Source organism: Chiloscyllium plagiosum, chromosome 17 (assembly GCF_004010195.1).
Source record: "Chiloscyllium plagiosum isolate BGI_BamShark_2017 chromosome 17, ASM401019v2, whole genome shotgun sequence".
NCBI classification, from domain to species: domain Eukaryota; kingdom Metazoa; phylum Chordata; class Chondrichthyes; order Orectolobiformes; family Hemiscylliidae; genus Chiloscyllium; species Chiloscyllium plagiosum.
Genome location: NC_057726.1, coordinates 28,277,915 through 28,301,168, shown reverse-complemented (window position 1 = coordinate 28,301,168; position 23,254 = coordinate 28,277,915). Strand labels below are relative to the sequence as shown.

The window sequence follows — 23,254 nt, the reverse complement described above, 5'->3', positions numbered from 1 at the left end:
CCCTCCTCTACCTTATCTCTCCACGCTTCAGGCTCTCTGCCTTTATTCCTAATGAAGGGCTTTTGCCCGAAACATCGATTTTGCCTGTCCTCGGATGCTGCCTGAATTGCTGTGCTCTTCCAGCACCACTAATCCAGCTGAAAGCATAGGCCATCAGTGCTGGAGCAATTAAATTCAGGGATGTGCAAAAGATCTTAAGAGGATTGGTAGAAATTATCAGGATGGAAATGAAAGATTTGCATTTGTACGGCATCTTCAAAGCACTTGACAGACAATTAAGTACTTTACTGAAGTGTAAACATGGTTTTAATGTAGGAAACATGACAGTCAGTATGCAATCAGCAAACTCCTACAGACACCAATTTGATAATCACCTGATAACCTGCTTTTCACTAATTTGACAGAGATAAATATTAACCAGGACAAAGGAAAAACTCTCCATGTCTTTGAAATAGGTTCATGGGATCTTTCACATTCACACAAAAAGCAAATGGGGGACTTGGTTTAACATCTCATCTGAAAGTCAGCATCTCCAACTGTGCATTGTTCTCTCAGTACTGCAGTGGAGTGTTAGCATAGGTTTTCATGCTCAAGCACTGGAATGGCACTTTAGCCCAGAACATTGTGATTCAGAGATGAGTCCACTACCAGATAATCCACAGCTGACAAATAAGAATGGGGGTGGGGGTTGCAATGATAATTAAAACAAGGATTAGAGTTTAAAAATTAAATGTTACTGTATGGATGTGAAAACATAAAACAGTATTAGGAAATAAGTTGCAGAGTTTTGCTGAGGTTGGAACAAGGGCTGTTAGCTAGGAGACAATTTGAATAAACAACTCTAGCAGTAACAAAGGTAAGGATGAATATCTAAACAGTAGATTAACTGAAGCAGAGATGGAAATGGGTGATGTTACAAAGACAAAAGTACGTAATCTTTTTGATGAAACATATACATGGTCAGAAACTCATCTTGAAGTTTAAAATATAACCAAAGGGTTGTGAATGATAAGATATTAACAATCAAGAGGGGATGAAGTTGGTGCAAGGTACCAAACATAATGACATTGGTCTTCTCAATATTTAAAATGGATATTGGAAAAGCAATGTGTCAAATCCAACAGAGCAAATGGATTAAGTGCTCAGTATTGTTAACATTTATATGAAAACTAAAGCACATTTTCAGATGAAGCCATCAAGATGCAGCATGTAGATGAAAAATCAGAAGATAACCAAGGATACCCTGACACATTGCAGAAATAAACGGATGAGGAGGATAAAAAGCCATTGCTCTGGAACTTTATCGTGCCCTAAGAGATCTGAATGTGCTAACTTGTACGTGATAAAATCAAGACAAATGGTTGTTGCTTTCTAAATTATACTTTCCAATTATTCCACTTCAAAATTATATGACACATTGTTCATTCTTGTCCTACAAATAATTGGGATAAGAAAATAGGAGTTATGGTTAGTAAGCTTGCAGATTACACCAAAATTGGAGGTATAGTGGACAATGAAGAAGGTTACCTGAGAGCACAACAGGACCTTGTTCAGATGGGCCAATAGGCTGAGTGGCAGATGAAGTTTAATTTAGATAAATGTGAGGTGCTGCATTTTGGAAAGGCATATCAGGGCAAGACTTTATACACTAAGTGGGAAAGCCCTGGGGAGCATTGCTGAACAAAGACCTTGAAATGAGGGTTCAGAGTTCCTTGTAAGTGGAGTGGATAGGATAGTGAAGGTGGTGTTTGGTATGCTTGCCTTTATTGCTCAGTGCACTGAGTATGGGATTTGGGAGGTCATTGGTTAGGCCACTACTGGAATACTGCATGTAATCCTGGTCTCCTTGCTTTAGGAATAATGTTGTGAAATTTGAAAGGGTTCAGAAAAGATTTACAACGATGTTGCCAGGGTTGGGGGGTTTGGCTTTAGGGAGAGGCTCAATAGACTATCTTCCCTCGAGCGTCAGAAGCTGAGAACTGACCTTATTGAGGTTTATAAAATCATGAGGGGCATGGACAAGGTATTGCCCCTGGCATGAGGAACTCTAAAACTAAAGGTCATAGGTTTAAAGTTGAGAGGAGAAATATTTAAAATGGACCCAAGGGCAACTTTTTCACACAGAGGGTGGTGTATGTATGCACTGAGCTTCCAGAGGAGGTGGTGGAGGGTGGTACAATTACAACATTTAGACTCAATGTCATGCCAACCAGGTTTCCTAATCTAATCTAGTCCCATTTGTCAGCACTTGACCCATATCCCTGTAAACCCTTCCTATTCATATACCCATCCAGATGCCTTTTAAATGTTGCAATTGTACCATTCTTCACACTTTCTCTGCAGCTCAATTCTTACAAAGGCATCTCGTTAGGTGATATGAATAGGAAGGGTTTAGAGGGATACAGACCAAATACTGGGAAATGGAAGTGATCAATTTATTTAGGATATGTGGACGAAATGGACAAGTCAGACCAACGGGTCTGTTTTCATGCTATATATCTCGATGACTCTAAATGTCAGGTTTTTGAAGACAAAGTTACGGTGCACACTATTCACTCAGTCATTCTCTGGTACAAGTGGCCAAACATGTTAGGCGACACTGTAAATGTCAGTTAGCTTTTCCTCAAATTCAGTCCTCATAGGTCACCAATATGCATGCCCCATCAAAAAGGCAGATTAGATTAGATTACTTACAGTGAGGAAACAGGCCCTTCGGCCCGCGACACTGTAAATGTCAGTTAGCTTTTCCTCAAATTCAGTCCTCATAGGTCACCAATATGCATGCCCCATCAAAAAGGCAGATCAGGCTAAATTTTCTCTTGCATGTTCTAAGGCCAATGATGGTGCTCTCTTACAAACAATTCAGTTTTGCACAAATTAGAAATCAAGCATGGTACCTTCCTGGATTTTACAATACAAAACTACCCTGTCCAGCTTGCCCAGAAACAATGTAATCAGGAGATCATCTTGGGGGACCTCCTTTAAATGATGTCAGCATCATTTAGAGAAAAATCACAACACTCAAGCCAGTTTCTTTATGCAGTATACTGAAAGAATGATCAACCACTATCCCCTAACCTTAACTAAAGAAAAGCAGCATTTCTCAAATTTAAAAGTAAAACCACTGTCAGGCCCAGCAGGAAACTGGATTCTTCCCACAGGTTTCTAAACTTCAGCAAAACAGGCTGGAAGATCCCATTCTTTAGCTACTCTTTCTTTTACCTGCAAATTTCATCCTGATTCCAGCAACTTCCGCGAATTCATGGGCTTTTCCCTTTCCGACGAGTCTTATATTTCCTTTCACCTGAAAATTAGAAACTCAACAGCAAAAAAACTTTACAGCGACAAACACCACAGCGCAGGCTGATGGCGTCACTCAAAGCGTCCGCCTGCGAACCGTCACAGCGGTCCTCCAGTTACAGCGCCCCCTCTGCATGGGAGGGAGGAGTGCTCGGAAACTGCAGACTGTGACAGAACCCTTAGAACTGTTCGAGGAAACAACCTTTGCACCCCATCCCCAAATAAAAGAAGGCGAATAAAAGCAGAAAGTACTGGGGAAGATCAGTAGTTCTGGTAGCATCTGTAAAAAAGAGAAACAGAGCTTACAGTCCGGAATTACCCTTTTTCAGAACTTCAAGTTAACCTGTTCCCTCTCCAAGATACTTGGAAGATCGGGTAGAGGGAATGGGTCTGGGAAGGTCTCTTCGGAGGGTCGGTATGAACTTGTTGGATTAGAGTGGTGCTGGAAAAGCACAGCAGTTCAGGCAGCATCCGAGGAGTAGGAAAATCGACGTTTCGGGCAAAAGCTCCCCATCAGGACTACAGGCAGAGTGCCTGAAGGTTGGAGAGATAAATAAGAAGAAGGTGGGGGTGGGCAGAAAGTAGCATATGTCCTGGGTCTCCTCCACCGCCGCTCCCCCACCACCCGACGCCCGGAGGAAGAACACCCCAACCCCAGGGCACCAATGCGGACCCCACCAGCCTCCCCAACCCACCCCAGCTCCAAACCTCAACTTGTTGGGTCGAAGAGCCTGTTTCCAAGCTGTAGGGATTTTATTATTCTATGCTACCTGATCTGCTGAGTTTTTTTCCAGCAATTTCTTTTGTAGTTTAGAATTGCAGCATCCGCTGAATTTTGTTTTCGTTTAATTTAAGGATCATTGTAGAATTGGGCCGGTACCGGAAAGGGTGTTCAGTGAGGTAAGGACAGGGAAGCAGAGATATCGTTTCTGACCGATGATCTTCTATCAGAACTGAAAACAGTTAGAAACGTAATACATTGTGGGCAACCAAGGAGATGTCCGAAATGCCAGGTGCCACCAGGAAACGAATATTTTGCTTCACTTTAAACATTGCAAAGGAATCATTTCTTGTGCAATAGAGTGATAGATTCTTCAGTCACTCTCAACACCGTCTCCCATTCCTATAGCTCTTTTTGGCAGCAGATGCGATACCCATTCTTTTTAATTATTAATACACCAACACTTTTCTCCACCGGAAGCACTGATTCACTTGTTTTTTTTTAAAATTTAGTATTAGCATTACTCCTCCTTAACTGTCCTTGCACCGTGAAATCTTTTGTCATTTAATCTCTCCTGCCTTCCACGATCACAGAATGTGCCTTTGTACTTTTTTCCCATCGTCTCCTTTTCTCGTATTTACTATTGCATCTCAATTTTTACCCCATTCCAATGAAAGAAACTCGACTTAAAATTTTAATTTTCTGCGCAGATGCTGCCAGATTTGAGTTTGTTTTTCTTTTTTTCTGTTTTTATTACACTAATCACAAATGCGTTTTCCAAGAGTTGAAAAATAACTTTTTGGTCTGAATTTAATGCCGATTTAAATAAATAAATGTGCTGTCAAAATATATTTATAATTCTGATCCATTAAGCAATATTTTGTGTCTTCAATTAAACTTCCTGGACACCAAAACCATTTATAAATCTTTTTGGATACTGTTTACGTTCTTTTGTTACATTTCATTCCACACCCCCACTTTTGTCCATTTAAAACAAACACCAATACAAACAGCTACACGACAATGTTTAATTATTGGGTTGCCTAGACTTATTGTTTTGACCAATGAACAAATAGTTTATTCAAGAGTATAGTTTGAGTAATGCTGCTGTTGATTGGGTAGTGCTAGAAGGGAAGATGGCGGTCTCTACAGTGGAGCATGTTGTCGCGGATGCCGGGGCTTTTTTAAAGAACGCGCCGCTCCAGGTCAGTGAGCCATGTCTAAGGGCTTTTGTGGATAGGGTAACAAAAACCGGCAGTTTTGTTTGTGTATGTTCTCAGGTCCTGGGTGCACTGACTGAGCTCAGTCTCTTCCTGTCCTTTGCAATCTCTCGTTTAGAATCTTGCTACGTCATAATTGTGAACGTTCCGAAACATTCAATGTAGCAATTTCTTACTAAACACGTGACCGTTAACATTAAGGCAACGTGAGCAAGCCAGTAAAAAAATCAAAAAGAAAAGGATTTGAGAAACATGTACTTTTCTGACGATCCATGAAACAGGTGACGATTTTCTAACTACTGGAGTTATATGTGAGTGTAATTTATTCGGTTCACTTGTACACTTGGCTGAGTTTCATAAATCTTCAGCCCGGTGTCAGATACAAGCGACAGCCCATTGTTAATCTTAAAGTTTTCCAAACCAAACTACTGATTTTGATTTATTAGTTCTGTTCATGCTACCGAATCCAACTGATTAGCCATTGCTGAAAAGTGCCTTAGAGTATTCTGGTATAAGATGAAAGAGTTTATCGAAAAAGATATTTATTTTCAATCTTCTGTTGCCACATGTGTAACCTGGTGGCTTCAGATAAAGTTATTGACAGTTTATTTTTATTCTAGCTCAATTTTACATTGCCTCATTTTGTGTGAAATATGAATTTTCATTTAACGTCCAAATTTTATTCTCACATAATGCTGACTTCACCTGATGTACAATTGTTTGGATGCCAGACTAATTGTTTCCTCATGAATGGTATTTTGTCATTTGAATGACTTAGATACCAAGTTTTGGCAAATGGTTCAGCTGAGAATCAGAATTGGTCCCAGTCTGTCCACACACTCTTGCTTTCTAGTAAACTCATGGATTAATGTGGCTGCAGCCCTTAGTCTCTCAAATCTGGATGACATGCAAATAAGTGGGGCACAGCATTTTAATTTTGCTACTATAATAAATCTATTGATTGTGATTTGCATGAAGAAATAGAAACAAAACTGACACATTTTAAAAGTTAGACTTCTGACAAGTTTGCAGTTTCATTTGGATATATGTGAGGTGTTGTACTTTGGAAGGCAAATCGGGAAGGAATTATATACTAATGGTATGGTCCTAGGAGGTATTGCCAGACAAAGAGACCTTGGGGTGCAGGCTCATAGTTCCTTGAAGGTAAAGTCAAATGTAGACAGGGTAGTGAAGAAGGTGAAAGTGAGGACTGCAGATGCTAGAGATCAGAGCTGAAAAATGTGTTGCTGGAAAAGCGCAGCAGGTCAGGCAGCATCCAAGGAGCAGGAGAATCGATGTTTCGGGCATAAGCCTGAAGAAGGGCTTATGCCTGAAACGTCGATTCTCCTGCTCCTTGGATGCTGCCTGACCAGCTGCGCTTTTCCAGCAACACATTTTTCAGGGTAGTGAAGAAGGCATTTAGCTTATTGGTCAGTGCATTGACTATAGGAGACAGGATGTCATTTTGCAGCTCTACAGGTCATTGGTTAGGCCACTACTGGAATATTGCATTCAATTCTGGTCTCCCTCCTATAGGAAAGATATTAAACCTGAAAGGGTGCAGAAAAGTTTGACTAGGATGTTAGAGGATTTGAGCTATAGGGAGAGGCTGAATAGTCTGGGGCTATTTTCCTTGGAGCGTAGGAAGCTGAGGGGTCACATTAAAGGTTTATAAAATCATGAAGGGCATGGATAGAGTGAGTAGCCAAGGCCTTTTTCCAAAGGGTAGGGGAGTCCAAAACTAGATGGCATAGATTTAAGATGAGAGAGGAAAGATACAAAAGGAACCCAAGGTTCAACTTTTTGATAGTGTGGTATATGTATGGAATGAGCTGCCAGAGGAAGTGGTGGAAACTGGTAAAATTAAAACATTTAAAAGGCATCTGGATGGGTACATGAATAGGAAGGGTTGAGAGGGATATGAGCCAAATGCTGGCAAATGAGAGTAGATTAATTTAGAATATCTGGTTGGCATGAACAAGTTGGACCAAAGGGTCTATTTCTGTGCTGTACAATTCAATGAATCTACATTTGGAAGCTTGCATTGTCTGCTGTAAGCTGCGATACATGACGAGCATAATGTTGTCACTCAGACTGTAAGATGAAACCATTTCTTTTCCCATTTGCTTATAAATGCTGATGGAATTTATAGCGTTTTCAGACATGCACTCAAAATTGGCAAATCAGTTCATCCTAGACTCAGTGTTTAGGTATTATACAATGTAATTAGTCATCAGACTACTGAACAGTCAGATGTTTACTGAGTAGAATGTCAATATGGAATTATCACTAAGGCTCCTTTGACAGCACCTACCAAATTTGCAATCTCTCCCACCTAGAAAGGTAGCAGATGCAGGGGAACACCACCGTCTGAGCACCTTACCTGACTTGGAGCTGTACTCTTAATCCTTCACTATTAGGTCAAAATCCTGGAATTTCTTTCCTAATGGCACTGTGTTGGATGCCCTAAAAATTACAATGGTTCAAGAAAGCAGCTCACCACTATTGTAACCAGGTGATAAGCATTAAAAACTGGCCTAGCCAATGACACCCACGTCCCATGAATGAATAAAACAAAACCATGATTTTTGAAGGATATGAAGTCATAACTCAATTTTGAGTGAAAAAATACTAATCCATTAATTCTGCATAATTTCCAAATGTATTTGAAATATTGTAATTTGTTGGAAGTTGTCTAACATGACATGGGACTTAAGTTGAGAGTAAATGCATGAATGCTAGTAGTGTTTGTTCATTTGTTTGTGTTCAGACTACACCAGTGATTTATTCATTCTCTACCAATAAGAAAGGATAAAATGGAAAAAGACATCCTAACGCAAAATATTGTAAATACTCAGCAAGTCTGGCAGGATCTATATGGAAAAGAGTGGAGCTAAATGTTTCAAGTTGATGTCTTTTTCATCAGAACGTGGAAGATCATCAGTGTGAAATATTAGTTCTTTGTCTCACTCCATAGATGCTCTGTGACCTGCTGAGTATTACCTTAACTTTCTTGTTGCTTGGAAATCAAGTAAAACTAATATTCTGTTTTTCTAAACTAAATGTCAAAATAGTGATAAATCATGAAATTTAGTAAAAACAAACGGATGCAAGAATGGGATGGTGGGGTACAAAAAGCAAGTATCTTCTTAAAAAAAAATGTCAAGGAGAAATGTTTTGGCAAAAAATTGTAAATGTTTCAATTGTAAAGCATTTAGCCATGTCCTATGTGCAACTTTGAAAAAGTTCACCTAAGCAAATGTGGAATTTAATTTGTTTAGAGCAAGGTAGCACAAATAGCAAAAGAGATGCATTTGTGTTTGATAATAGTTGAGGGAGAAGAGTTGAGATGGACATTGAGAGCACCCTTCTCTTCGCAGAGATCCCTCATGTCAATCTGTCATCAGTTGTCTTGATGTTGCCCTCCACTCATCTGCAACAAAGGGTATTTTGAAATGAGTTCTAAGCTGGATGTAGGTTTGCTCGTTGAGCTGGGAGGTTCATTTCCAGACATTTCGTCACCCTACTAGGTAACATCTTCAATGGGCCTCAGGCGAAGCAGTGCACATGATTCCTGCTTTCTATTTATATGTTTAGGTGTCTTTGGGTTGGTGATGCCATTTCCTGTGATTATGTCATTTCCTGTTCCGGTTGGAACTCTATCAACAAACACATTGAGGTAGACCTCATCTACCATCACCCTGACAAAAAGAACAGGAAATGATATCACCACAGGAAATAACATCATCAACCCAAAGAAGCCCACACATATAAATAGAAAGCAGGAATCATGTATGCTGCTTCGCCTGAGACCCACTGAAGATGTTACCTAGTAGGGTGACAAAGCGTCTGGAAATGAACCTCCCAGTTCAGTGAGCAAACCTACATCCAGAACCTCAACCTGAGCTACAAATCTTCTCAAAACTCACTGAATTCTAAGCTCTCAGATTTTGAAGGAAGTGTTAAGCAAAATGATTTAAGACATTTAATTGTTTCCTTTGAGCATGAGCTGAATGAACAATGTTTGATTTTGAAAACAAAATTAACCAAGTTGCTAGTTTTTTGCATTATACATGTTAATCTTATTGACTTTAGGAATTTGGAAAAAACATCTACACATTAAAGGAAGTTGTGAATGAAATACGAGATAAAGAAACTAAGCGAAGACTGGCAGTTTTGCCGTATCAGCTGCATTTTAAGGAACCATTCCCCGAATATATTCGACATGGTGAGTTGTTTGAGCATCCCTCACCACCACCCACCAAATATGGAGGGGGCGGGGGGCTTTATTGTGTAAAATAAATGATAAAACCTTCATTTCTTTTATAAATGCATGCTAAAGTTTTTGCTTATTTTGTTTGATTTTAGCAAAATTAATTTCTATAGTGAAGGAAAGAAAACTCTTGAATTATGTAGTGCAGGTAGTTCTTCATTAACACTGAAAGAAATTGATGGAATTACTCAGCAGGTCTGACAGCATTTGTGGAGAGAGAGCTGAATTAACATTTTGGGTCCAGTCACCCTTCAGTGACCATTCCGAAAATAAAATTGTTCCTTTTAAAATTTGTCTGGCTACGTGTCTTCACCATGTATCACTAGATACTAACCCCACACTATCATAGAGACATTGTTAGTCCTGATAAAACCCAATGAAAGACTCACCACTTCTCACTAAAAGATTCTCACCTTTTCTCACTGAATCAATATTTGGACTTCGTTCTGTTACCAACCAGTATTCCAAATCCAAACTAAAGACAGTCTTGCAGACCAAACATCTGATACAGGCCTCACTTAACTATTGATCTGAGGCAGCTCCCTTTGTCATTGAAACAGAACTTGCATTGAAGGGCTGCATCTGGTGGCAGAGGTTTGTTGGTTCAGATAGTGCTAGGACTTGAAGCATCTTCCCCGAGATGGAAATTGATCAATCTTAAAAACAATACAAAAACCAACCAATAAGCACTTAGTTAAATAGGAGCAGAAGTAGGTCATTTGGCCTTTCAATCTGCTATCCCATTCACTGAGACTCTGATTTTGCCTCACCATTTTCCTGCACTATCTCCATATTCTCAGTTATCTTTTAATATAAGGAAATTTATCAATTTCTATCTTTAGGCGTACTGGTACTCAATGTCTGATCCTCTATAACTTCTTGGGGCAGATAATTTCAAAGGGAACCTTCTGATTGAAGGCATTTTTTCCTGACCTTTGTCCCAAATAACTTATCCCTTATTCTGAGAACCCCCTCCTCCCTGTGCGCAGCCACAGGAAGCATCCTTCTTGCATTCACCCAGACCCATTTGGGCCATCTAAGAATCTTGTATATTTCAATGAGTTCACCTTTACCTATCCTGAACTCTTGAGGATATATGACCAGCCTCCTCAGTCTCTCCCCATCGGGTAATCCAACCTAGAATCTGACAAATCTCTTACTTGGAAGGTGGCTTCACATAACCCTACAGGCCAGTGTCCGGTTGGTGGAGAATTACTTAGGAAGGCAAAAGATCCCACAGACTATTCACTGGACAGGCCCACTTGCCATTAATAGACAACACAAAAAATTCCATCAGAATTAGCAGGCAGAATGCTACTGCCTTTGAGATACCAATGAGCTAATATCTGGATTCAAGCTGGAAAGCGTCAGCCTTATTCTGGGCTCCACATTCAGCTAGTTCATTTTATTTATGTTCAGCCCCACCTGTTAGAAAATCAATCTCTCAGTTACATATTGTAACAGTAGTGTAAATATTGCTTTTAAAACTCCATTCTCATATCTTACACTAACAATGCCATATTGCACATGTGAGAAACTATCTGGTTACATGGGAATCAGGATTTTGACCCAATCTCATATGGGTTCAGCCCTGGGATTGCATTTCAGTGAATTATGTTTTAGACGCATTTTAGAGATCATCTGGAGGATGCTCACAGATACACTTTGAGAATCACTACTTCAATAAAACTTAAAAATCCCAAATTTCTATTTGGTGAAAGACATGAAATTCTCCCAGGGTTGTGAGCACCAAAGTCAGCAAAAGAGTCTCATTGCTGTTTGTGGAACCTTGCTATATAGAGATCAAATGGTGAACTTGCTGACATACAACTATATCAGGGGCAGTCCTAAGTTTGTTAAATGTATTGTACAAACACAAGTTTGGTCATAAGATTCAAACATTATTTTAATTTTTGTTTAAAAAAATGTCTTCACAGTGACTGAGTTTTCCAAAAAAACTGGAGATTACCCCAGCCTCTCAGCAACTGACATTAAGGTTCTGGCATTAACATATCAGCTCGAAGCTGAATTTGTGGGAATTGGCCACTTGAAGAAAGAACCTGCACAAAAAGTAAGTAGTTTGTCATGTGAAGATTACTTGCTGATGGGCTGTCTGTATTACTATCTGACCAGTAACAATTTGAGACAAAGTGACTGCAGAGACTTAGCCATATTATGGAAAATATAGAGCAGTTTATTGTAGTACATTTAAATGACTGCTGTGATAAAGATGTATAAAATACTGTTGTTATATTTGAAATTTGGATTTGTAAGGTAGAGGCAAATGGCTTTTGCCTTCAGTTCAACGGAGCCTTTTCCTTTTTTGAAAGAAAAGTCAGTCATTTGGAACATAACTTAAATATGTCAATTCCAAGTAAGCATGTATTCAGGCAAGTGCCTAGCAGAATACCTATACTATTAAGTTATGGAATGTTTTCATTGCTAAATTTATTGCATGCGGAGAAAACAGACCCAGAGCCACTAATTATAGTTTTTGACTTGAGAATAGAAGAATCAGAGGTTCTGTTTAAGTTTCCTAGCAGAACAGTCATCCGAGCAAAAGTGTTTTATAGTTCAGGGTGCCTTGAAACTGTGAGTATTTGCATAGAAGTCTTCCAATTGTCAGAACAGGCTGACAGAACTGGAAATAAATTGTAAGGTTACCCCAAAAGTCCAAGAAGGAGAATCAGACAGAGCCTGTTAAGTGAGAATTTTGAGTTTGGATAAGCGTGATATTTCTCGAGGATTTAAGTATCTGTAAGCATAAATTTCAACCTGTTTCTCAAAAATATTTTGTTTAACTTAAGAAAGATCTTAAATATGTTGTTTTTTATTAAGATCTTTCTCAACTGTCATATATAGCTTTGTCTTTTGTTTTTCTGTGTGTGATAATCTTGTGTTCTTCGCATTCATGTAACCTTGTGTGAATACACTTAACTAGCCACCAGAGTAGCTGACCACAAAAAATTAACTTATGATCTATCTGGCCAGGTTTCACTTTGGGACTTGATTTATTACCATCAGCTGAGATTGCACAGGATAGAACTGTTTCATTTTGTACAGCTGATACTTGTTTTGAGGAGCATATACTGGGTACACAAATAGATTTAGCAGAATGCTAAGCTATGTTGCCTATATTTGAATATAGCAAATGATTTTGAGATTCTAAAAATGATATCCAATATGAATATGATGAGCAGGAAAAGTCCAGTTGGGCCTTTAATCCTTCAGTCAATAAACCTTGCTGAGTATTTTAAGTGGAAATCTAACATACAGGCTTGCAGAATCAATTTTTAAAAAGTTTCTCCTCCAGCTGTTGCTGGGAGGCAATGGTCTAGTGGTATTATTGCTGGACTGTTAATCTAGAGACCTAGGTAATGGTCTGGGTTGTCGTGTTCGAATCCTGCCATGGATAATGATGGAATTTGAATTCAATAAACTCTGAAAGACAAATGATGGCCATTGTTAATTGTTGGAAAACCTATCTGGTTCACTAAAGCCTTTAGCAAAGGAAATCTGGCATCCTTACCTGGTCTAGCCTACATGTAACCCAAAACCCATAGTAATGTGCTTGATTCTTAACTGCCACCTGGGAAATTAGGGGAGGCCATTAAAAGCTGGCCTAGCCAATGATGCCCACATACCGTTAATGAACTTGAAAAAATTAAAATTAAGGCCAAAATCAAAGGTGTGAAACAGAAACATGGATTTAAGTTTCTTGTACACATTGACCAATGCCTGTGTGCATTTGGTACATGTTGCTTTTCAAAAATCTGAAGAGAATTACTGTGTTGATATAACAGTGGTTAAAAATATGTCTCTCTTCCAATATTTTGTGCAACAGAAACATCAAATAGATGTACTTGCCAGTGGAACAAACAAAATTGGTAATTCTTGAAAATCCAATTTGTTCTTGCTTTATTTGGTTAGGTTGAAGTGAGTACCACTTTAAGACACCCAGAGTCACTGATCGACATAGCAGGCTTTCATCTGCCATCTAAGGTAAAAAAAAAAAATGCACAGTTTATAATCATGTAAAGAATTTATGAACTGTATTTCTAGGAGTTACCGTTGACAGTTTTGTATATACTGTATTCCTAATTCCCAGAGAGCAGTGAAGAAAGAACCGGAGTATTGCTAGAAAAACCAGATTTTGTCAAAGTTTTTTTTATCTGACAACCATCAGGGCAATACACAAGAATACCAGTGTAACAAGGAAGCAGTATTCATACTATCTGAGCAGGGAGTGCTGATTGTTTGGCAAATGGACTTTGCTCATTTGATTGACTAGTCGTTAAAGGGATGTTTTCAAAGAAAGTGCATCAGTCTGAATTTGATTGACAGTTAAACACCAAGTCATTTTTAAACATTAAATAGGTCAAGATGTTAATTAGATGAGAGAAATGAGAAAAAGACCGGAGAATGGTTGAGCCCTGTTTGTTGAGTTTAAACAAGTGCAGTATATGTAAGTCTTTCTGTTCAAAAGAACTAAAAAATTCTACCAATTGGAATTTGTTTGCCAACAATCAACACACTCCTCTTCACATATACATGTTTCTACAGTTTTTGAGTGAGATGTATGCTCATTAGTATTGAATGTGTGTAACTAAGCTATTAACTAAATATTGCTCACTGTGGTATAATTGTTCACCCGAGTTGTTGCTGTGGCAGCACACACTTTTAAATGAAACAAAAGCAGAAATTGCTGGAAATCTCAGCGTGATGTGAGATGCTTTCTTTTGGAAAGGCACATCAGAGCAGGACTTATACACTTAATGGTAAGGTCCTGGGAAGTGTTGCTGAACAAAGAGATCTTGGAGTACAGGTTCATAGTTCCTTGAAAGTGGAGTCGCAGCTAGTTTGGATAGTGAAGAAGGTGTTTAGTATAGTTGCCTTTTTTGCATATAGGAGTTGGGAAGTCGTGTTGCGCCTCTAACTAACTAACATTAGTTAGGCCACTTTTGGAATATTGTGTACAACTCTGGTCTCCCTCTCTTATCGGAAGGATGTTGTGAAACTTGAAAGGATTCAAGAAGACTTACAAGGATGTTGCTGGAGTTGGAGGATTTCAGCTGTAGGGAGAGGTTAAATAGGTTAGGGATGTTTTTCCTTGAGTGTTGGAGGCTGAGGGGTGACCTTATAGAGATTTATAAAATCATGAGGGACATGGATAGGCTAAATAAACAAGGTCTTTTCCCATGGGTGGGGGAGTCCAGAACTAGAGGGCATAGGTTTAGGGTGAGATGGGAAAGATCTAAAAGAGACCTAAGGGACAGCTTTTTTATGCAGCGGGTGGTGTGTGTATGGAATGAGCTGCCAGAGGAAATGGTGGAGGCTGGTACAATTACAACATTTAAAAGGCATCTGGATGGGCATATGAATAGGAAGGGTTTCGAGAGATCTGGGCCAAGTGCTGACAAATATGTCTAGCTTAGGTTAGGATATCTGATCGACACGGATGATTTGGACTAAAGGGTCTGTTTCTGTGCTGCAAATCTCTGTGACTGTATGACTGGCAGCATCTTTGGAGAGAAATCAGTTAATGTTCCAGATCCAAGACCCTTCTTTAGAACTGAGAATTTCTAGGTATTTCTGTTTTTGTTTCTGATAATTACAAATCTGCAGTTCTTTGTTTGCATTTAATACATATTTCTAAACAGTCTGTTCAGACATGTTATGATACACATTTGGAACAGGTGGGATTTGCACCCAGGCTTGGTGGCTCAGAGCTAGGCAAGCTAGCACTGCACCACGAGATAAAAATTACATTGTATGGATCTATGAATTGCAACAGTTCAGGGTCCAGTGTTCTTTCTGTCACGTAGCTGACCGAGAATCTCTTGTAAGAAGGTTTTGCAAGTTGTTACTCGGTCCATTTGTCCACATTATAAATGCACTTTTTCTTAACCATCAAGTCTTAGGGTGGGACTTGAACCTGGAACTTCTGACTCTGAGGCAGAGACCCTACTGGTTGCAAAAAAAGACTCATTAATTAAAATTGGAAGCTGGAAATGGAAACTGAGGCAAAGAGAAATGAAGAGGAAGACAACAAAAAGTTGGCAGTTGAGAGAAACGTAATACTGAGTCAAAATAATTGTTGTTTAGAATAGATTGTTATTTCAGATTAATCTATGGATTTCTTGTGATAAAGCAGTTCACAACTACCTCCCTTGCCATTGTAACACACAGAGCCACCACACAGGCCAGCTGGCTTTGGTTTGATTGCCTGAAAATGCTGAGTTAGCTTCTTCAAACAGGGCTAATGTGTTTGGCACCAGAATACAAAGACCTTCTATGTTTAAAGATGAGTGAAGACAGAAACCTATTTCACTGCTATGGCCTCCACATTCAAATAATCTCTCTGGATTTGTGGAACAAAACTGTCCATAGACTGCTAAATTCAAATTAGTTACCTCATTCAGAATGGGGAAAGGACATTGAAGAGCAGGGAGAAATTGCAGAAATAGAATTTTAAGATTGGTCAATTTATCAAAACAGCTAGCTGCTGCAAACAGACTTCAACCTAAAATGTAGTATTACTAGTGTCAACATATCCATTCTAGTTTCAATCTGAAATTGTTTGAATCTGAGTCAGTTGCAATTACATTGACTTGCTGATTCAGTCAAACCTATATCACTTCTTCTTCCCAGTGTTGAAAATAGTGATTTAGAATTTTTTTGTTTTCAGCAGTTTTGTTACTTACATGTTTACATGAATACAATGAAAATTATTTTTATGCAGCAGCATTCAGAACAAGATTGCCCAAAGGAAGATTGTTCACTTTCTTTAGGATCAGAGGAAGCTTGCCCTCCAAGTAGAACAAAACATTCTAGTGAAGTGCCTGTGGCTGATGCATCAGAATTCAGTACCTTTCATTATTGGAGAAATCCACTACCAAGCATCGAAGAAGATCTACAAGACTTTTTGGTAAGCTGGTAGTTTGATGTCAAGTCATTGATATGAAGCATTGACCTACTGAGCGATTTTAGCATTTTCAGCATTTAATTTAACAGTATTTAGCTTTTGGTTTTATTGTGTTATTTAAATAAATTAATGGTAGCATACAATTTAGACTCTCCTTAGTAAGTGAGAAACAAATCTAGATATTTTGAATGTAATTTGCTTACCAGTAACTGGTGTGCTAATCTGTATTGCTTAATAGAACAAAGAGAATTTCTGTACTTCAAGTGGGACTTCACTTGAGCAACGCCAAGAAGAACCGTATGAAAGTAAAGGAGATGATGAAAAAGATGATGACGATGGGTGGATAACACCCAGTAATATTCAGCAAATCCGCCAAGATATGGGCTGCTCTGAGATGACGGCAAATGTCAAAGTTGGTTGTATGACTACAGATTTTTCCATGCAGGTAATAGATTTTTTTCCTGCTTTAGGTTTCTATTTAGTAGAAAACCTGATTGTTATGCTCGTGCCAAAAAGCCTCCATGTTACTCTGTTATCGTTGCAAAATTGTAAAACAATTTTAAGCTTGTCATTGAGTCTGAGGGATGTCCTCAGAGAGACTTATAAAATCATGAGGGGCATGGATAGAGATTGTGTGTATGGAATGAGTTGCCAAAGAAAATGTTGGAGGCTAGTGCAATTAGAACATTTAAAAGGCATCTGGATGAGTATATGAATAGGAAGGATTTAGAAGATTATGGGCCAAATACAGCAAATGGGTCTAGGTCAGCTTAGGATGTCTGATCAGGTTAGACTGAAGGGTCTGTTTCCATGTTATATGACTGAACTGATGAATGTACCAACATCAAATAATAGTAGAGGTGGCAGTAAAGCCCACTAGAGTCAAATGTGACCATATGAATTAGGAACAGTAGTGGGCTGTGACCAGCTCCATCGTTCAATAGATCATGGCTGATTTGAAGGAAAAAAATAAAATTAATTCAAGATTTGGGTAGAGATATTAAAGGTGACAATGATGAAGAAAGATTACCACATTGAAATTTGTGCCGATATACAGTGACTACATTAGTATTGTTATGGACCAGGCCAGAACACTCAGTATTTTTAAGAAGGTAGCCTCGACCCTAACATTTTCTTATTTTAAAGGTAGATATGAAGTGTTGAAAGTGTGATGCAACTGGTCAAACCACTTGGCTTTAAGCAAAAGCGAATTTATGTAAACATTATGGTTGAAATATGAACAAAAGAAAGTGGAATTTAGAATAACAACTATTGGAAAACTTAACCGATCTCTACACCATCTTAACTAACTGCTCCAATATAATAACATCCCATAAACACACCCCTTGGCAAAAAGGTAAATTCAAACACAGGTTCTTACAGACAGGAGTCCAATCCAGAAGGGAGCAATGAGAGAGATTTCAGAGAAGGTCATTTAGGAATCTTTAACGGAAGCTAGCAACTGTTCTGATACTCTCACGTCTTGTGACTGCTACAGCTAAAAAAAACTGGAACTGAACTGGGAGAACTGGCCGCTCCCCTTCCATTGTTAAACTGTGTTTTTTAACAAAAAAAACTATGAATTCAGACTGGTGCCTAGCCACTTTGGCATCTCTGCCTTTACAACCTCTCTTCAAAAAAAACATATTAGGACAAAATAACCCTTTTTAAAAGTGACAGCATCGTCACAGTATTCTAAGTACACATATTTTACATAGTGATTACTGAAATTTTTATTACACATTTTATTTTTTGTGGTTTCTTGGCCAGCGTTTTCTGTCTACTAAATCACTAGAACAAATATATTTTAGTATTGGAATGCCAACATTCCTTCTAAACTTTGCAGCAACAGGAAAGTCCCTATGAGAGCCACCCCCTCTGAGTTACCATTTGTGATAGTTGCACACAAAACTTAAAGGAGCCGCACACTTAAACAATTGACTTGTGCTCTATATTAATCTAAAGGTATGTTGGCCGTCACTTTTGCCTATCTTATAACGTGCTATGCTAAATAAACAAGTCCTTTGTTTATTTCTTAGAATGTCCTTATTCAGATGGGGCTCCATGTGATTTCTTTAAAAGGAATGCTTATAAAACAAGCACGAAACTACATTTTGCGGTGCCATGCGTGTTTCAAGTAAGTATTGATCATATGTACATTGGAATGCTTTTCAAGAATCTGAAATTATACCACAATGATCAAAACTTGGGTATCTCAAGGGTAATTCAGTGGATAAATGCGGGTCCTACTGCCAAAGATGCACAAACTGCAGTTGGAAATCAGAAGCTGTCAGCAGATTGACCAGCATTTGGAGAACCGAGCTCACGTCATGTATGTGAACCTTTTATCTTAACTGGAAGATATTACAGATGAATAATATTGAAAAAAGGGCAGATATAGATAAGAGAAGATAGTCCAGAAAGTCATAGTGATATACAACATCGAAACAGACCCTTTTATCCAACTTCGACCAGATATCTCAACCTAATCTAATCCCACCTGGCCCATATCCCTCCAAACCTTTCCTATTCATATACCCATCCAGATGCATTTTAAATGTTGCAATTGTACCAGCCTCCACCACCTCCTCTGGCAGCTCATTCAATACACGTACCACCCTCTGCGTGAAAACATTGCCCCTTAGGTCTCTTTTATATCTTTCCCCCCTCACCCTAAACCTATGCCCTCTAGTTCTGGACTCCCCACCCCAGGGAAAAGACTTTGTCTATTTATCCTATCCATGCCCCTTATGATTTTATAAACCTCTATAAGGTCACCCCCTTAACCTCCGACACTCCAGGGAAAACAGCCCCAGCCTACTCAACCTCACCTGACAGCTCAAATCCTCAACCCTGGCAACATTCTTGTAAAAATCTTTTCTGAACCCTTTCAAGTTTCACACCACACCATCCTTCCGATAGGAAGGAGACCAGAATTGTACACAATATTCCAGTAGTGGCCTAACCAATGTCCTATACAGCCGTAACATGACCTCCCGACTCCTGTACTCAATACTCTGACCAATAAAGGAAAGCATACCAAGTGCTGCCTTCACTGTCCTATCTACCTGTGACTCCACTTTCAAGGAGCTATGAACCTGCACTCCAAGGTCTCTTTGTTCAGCAACACTCCCTAGGACCTTAACATTAAGTGAATAAATCATGGTAAGATTTGCTTTCCTAAAATGCTGCACTTTGCATTTATCTGAATTAAACTCCATTTGCCACTTCTCAGCCCATTGGCTAATTTGGTCAAGATCCCGTTGTAATCTGAGGTAACCTTCACTGTCCACTACACCTCCAATTGTGGTGTCATCTGCAAACTTACTACCTATACCTCTTATACTCACATCCAAATCATTTATATAAATGATGAAAAGTAATGGACCCAGCACCAATCCTTGTGGCACTCCACTGGTCACAGGGCTCCAGTCTGAAAAGCAACACTCCACCACCACCCTTTGAGCCAGTTCTATCTCCAAATGGTTAGTTCTCCCTGTATTCCATGAGATTTAACCTTGCTAACCAGTCTCCCATGGGGAACCTTTATAAATGCCTTACTGAAGTCCATAAAGATCACGTGCACTGCTCTGCCCTCATCAAACCTCTTTGTTACTTCTTCAAAAAAACTCAGTCAACTTTGAGTCATGATTTCCCATTCACAAAGCCATGTTGACCATCCCTAATCAGTCCTTGCCTTTCCAAATACATGTACATCCTGTCCCTCAGGATTCACTCCAAAAACTTGCCCACTGCTGACGTCAGGCTCACTAGTCTATAGTTCCCTGGCTTGTCCTTACTGCCCTTCTTAAACAGTGGCACCATGTTAGCCAATCTCCAGTTTTCTGGCACCTCACTTGTGACTATAGATGAGTGCTTAATTGGAAATCAGGAGATGGTGAAACGGCTGAAGTAATACATACTAATAAAGAAATTGAACATTTTGAGAGGATATGTGGAAAATTGAGGACATTTGGTAAATGGAACAGCTTCCACAAGCCAGAAGCATAGAATAAACCCTCAACCCCACTTCCAACATAGTGTTCCAAATGAAAATCTCCTATGCCAAGTACCAATCAATCTTCGACTAAATTTAACCCAAATCCATTATTAATTGCAGTAGTTTAATGGATTTTTAAGTGTGTCAAAGGTTTTTTTCTCTGAATCTCTGACACTCTCTACAGTCAATGTCATGTAGTTGCTGAGTAAAGATAGTGAAAGTACCTGCTATGTATCCTCGCTGGATCAGTGTTGTTCTTTAGTTTGAATCTCACATTAATTAAGGAATGTTATTTTATTATCATATGAGACGCTTCTATGTGTTTCCAAATCAATGGTTTGTGGACGGAAATTTGGGGTGTGGACTGATGCTGAAATGCTCCCAAAATCAGAAAGCACAATGAAGATTGTTGGAAACCAGTATTGTGTAAATGTTTTTCTCTGGTTGGCCAGGACCACAACCAATATGAACAAGATGTTCTGCCCAAGCTGTGGTAACAAGACACTGAAAAAGGTTGCAGTGACTGTAAGCGAAGATGGCAGTATTCACATGCATTTCTCAAAAAACCCAAAAGTGTTGAATGCACGAGGATTGAGGGTAGGTTGCTCTTTTTTTTTTAAAAAACCCACCATCAAAACACCCAATTAGTCGCTTCTTGACATTTATATTATTGAATGTGACACAAATTTGTGATGGTAACAAACTTCTTCTGTTCCATCCCTTTATGCTCTTACAAAGATTGTTTGTTGGTGGTGCAGTTTATATAATTGAAAGTGAAACATAGATGTTAGTGAAATCATTACTGAAATTGCACTGGAAAAAACTATTCTTATTCATCTCATGTGATCCTCTTTAAATTGCAAATATCTTGTCTGGTAAGATGCATTTATGTCATAAATATCCTGTTAATTCTTTTTTGTCTTATAGTATTCTCTCCCATTACCACATGGTGGGAAACATGGCAATAATCCACATTTGACTGAAGATCAAAGCTTTCCTCAGCAACGACTATCCAAAAAGGCTAGACAGAAGACAAATGTCTTTGACCCAGATTACATTGCTGGGATTTCTCCCTTTGTGGAGAATGATATTTACAGCAGAGCTGCTAACTTAAACATTCGCGACAACAGAATTGGAGCTGGGAGGAGGAGGATCAATCCAAATGCTGTCTCAAAAAAGTTTGTTAAGAAGAAATAATCATTCCAATTAAGTTACTGAAAAATTAGAGCATAATGGGGTTTTCAGTTACTGTATCATAAAACTATTTGTATAATGCAAATTCAACAAAAGTTGTTAAAGGATTTTCATTGTTGAACTTTTTTAAATCAACAGTACTCACTGAAGGGATATAACACTTGTAAACACTTTCTGGAACCAGTAACCCTACATAAGTATAATGTTTACTTTCAAAAGTATATTTATATTAATATTGCTAGACGGAGATGGTTTACCAGTTCACACTGTATACCTTTTAACTACATGTGCCTCTTGCCTCATTTAGTATAAAAATATTCCTCTGGAATGCTTTAAGGCCAGATTGTCTTTGGTTAAAATCTACTGTGTACGCAACTTCAATATAAACAAATTTACTAAGTTCACTTTTTTTCCCTTGCTTTGTTTCATCAAACTTCGTTTTTATAAGTTTCCCCTTTTATATATATCTCATTCTGCATTCATAGCACCAAACAAGCTTATTTGTTTGGTAATTTCCAAAGTTGATCTCTTCTTTCTGATTATTAAAATTCTCGCAAAAGTATTTGAAAATAATGCTTAACAATATAATTGCCACAACAGTCATTTATGAAATATGTTGAATTAAATTTATTTAATTCTTTTTGGAAGCACAAATAATGTGCCTGAGTTTGTTTTAATGTCTGCTTTAATTAGCAAATATTTTTGTGCATAATGCTGCAAAAATTCAGTATGCACTTTAATGTAATATCAGAAAACAGCAATCTCATGTACTGCAGCATGCCTCAAAACCAGCATATGTAGTCCATCCCTAATCTTCCTTGAACTGGGTGGTTTGCTAGGCTACATCAGAGGACAGTTAAAAGTCAACCAACATTGCAGTGGGTGTGAGTCAATTCTAGTAAAGATGCCAGTTCCCTCGGATAAAGAACTTAGTGAGCCTGATGCCTTTTACAACAATTGGTGGTTTCATAGTTCCCATTACTAGAATAAGTTTTATGGTCCCTATTTTTATTGAATTCTAATGCCTCCATTTACTAGGGTGATATTTGAACCTATGACCATAAAGCAATGGATTTCTAGTGTAGTAACATTACCACAATTCCAAGTTAAAGTAGTATTGCTATGATGGTGGTAAATACAGCATGTTAATTTATACCAAACCCACTTACAATTTGTGGGTCACTTTTCATGGGATGGCAAAAATTATTAGTGTACCTTTGAATGTACAAACTAGTTTTCAAAATTAAGTACCTCAACTCCTTTCATATGTTAAAAATCTGGATGTAGGTTTGCTTGCTCAGCTGAAAGGTTCATTTTCAGATATTTTGTCACCATATTAGGTAACATCTTCAGTGAGTCTCCAGACAAAGCACTGCTGGTATTTCCTGCTTTTATTTATATGTTTGGGTTTCCTTGGGTTGGTGATGTCATTTCCTGTAGGTAAGGGGTAAATGTAGGGGTATGAGTGGGTTTCGCTTCGGCGGGTCGGTGTGGACTTGTAGGGCCGAAGGGCCTGTTTCCAGACTGTAATCTAATCTAATCTAATCTAAATGGGATCCAAGTCAATGCATTTGTTGATAGTTTCGGTTAGAATGCCATGCTTCTAAGAATTCTTGTGCGT

The 23,254-nt window shown here is 38.6% G+C and overlaps 2 protein-coding genes across 5 annotated transcripts in view; one reads left to right on the top strand and one right to left on the bottom strand.

Annotated features, from left to right (window-relative positions):
* The window catches only part of LOC122558312 (ataxin-1-like), a 44,430-nt gene extending 41,048 nt beyond the window's left edge, over positions 1–3,382 (bottom strand). For both annotated transcript variants that reach the window (XM_043706735.1, XM_043706736.1), the window contains exon 1: positions 3,223–3,382. The gene's annotated coding sequence lies outside the window, so the exon portion shown is untranslated. The remainder of the gene's footprint in view (positions 1–3,222) is intronic.
* Positions 3,383–5,082: 1,700 nt separating this feature from the next.
* nob1 (NIN1 (RPN12) binding protein 1 homolog) lies at positions 5,083–22,037 on the top strand. Of its 3 annotated transcripts, none has more exons than XM_043706733.1 (9): positions 5,083–5,226; positions 9,337–9,469; positions 11,452–11,585; positions 13,445–13,516; positions 16,260–16,442; positions 16,678–16,884; positions 18,479–18,576; positions 20,892–21,036; positions 21,367–22,037. In XM_043706733.1, the coding sequence occupies exons 1-9, from the start codon at positions 5,158–5,160 to the stop codon at positions 21,634–21,636; spliced, it is 1,311 nt and encodes a 436-aa protein (XP_043562668.1). In that variant the 5' UTR covers positions 5,083–5,157; the 3' UTR covers positions 21,637–22,037. The 3 variants fall into 3 exon arrangements, with proteins under 3 accessions (XP_043562668.1, XP_043562667.1, XP_043562669.1); XM_043706732.1 differs by having other exon boundaries at positions 16,257–16,442; XM_043706734.1 differs by lacking the exon at positions 5,083–5,226 and adding an exon at positions 5,451–5,522 and having other exon boundaries at positions 16,257–16,442.
* The last annotated feature ends 1,217 nt before the right edge of the window (positions 22,038–23,254 follow it).

What these genes read in the sequence shown, in the direction of transcription:
- nob1 (XM_043706732.1), top strand. Translation starts at nt 5,158, where the DNA reads ATGGCGGTCTCTACAGTGGAGCATGTTGTCGCGGATGCCGGGGCTTTT. An exon ending in TAAAGAACGCGCCGCTCCAG is followed by an intron (nt 5,227 to 9,336) that starts GTCAGTGAGCCA and finishes TATTGACTTTAG; the next exon opens with GAATTTGGAAAAAACATCTA. An exon ending in CTACAGATTTTTCCATGCAG is followed by an intron (nt 16,885 to 18,478) that starts GTAATAGATTTT and finishes TTTATTTCTTAG; the next exon opens with AATGTCCTTATTCAGATGGG.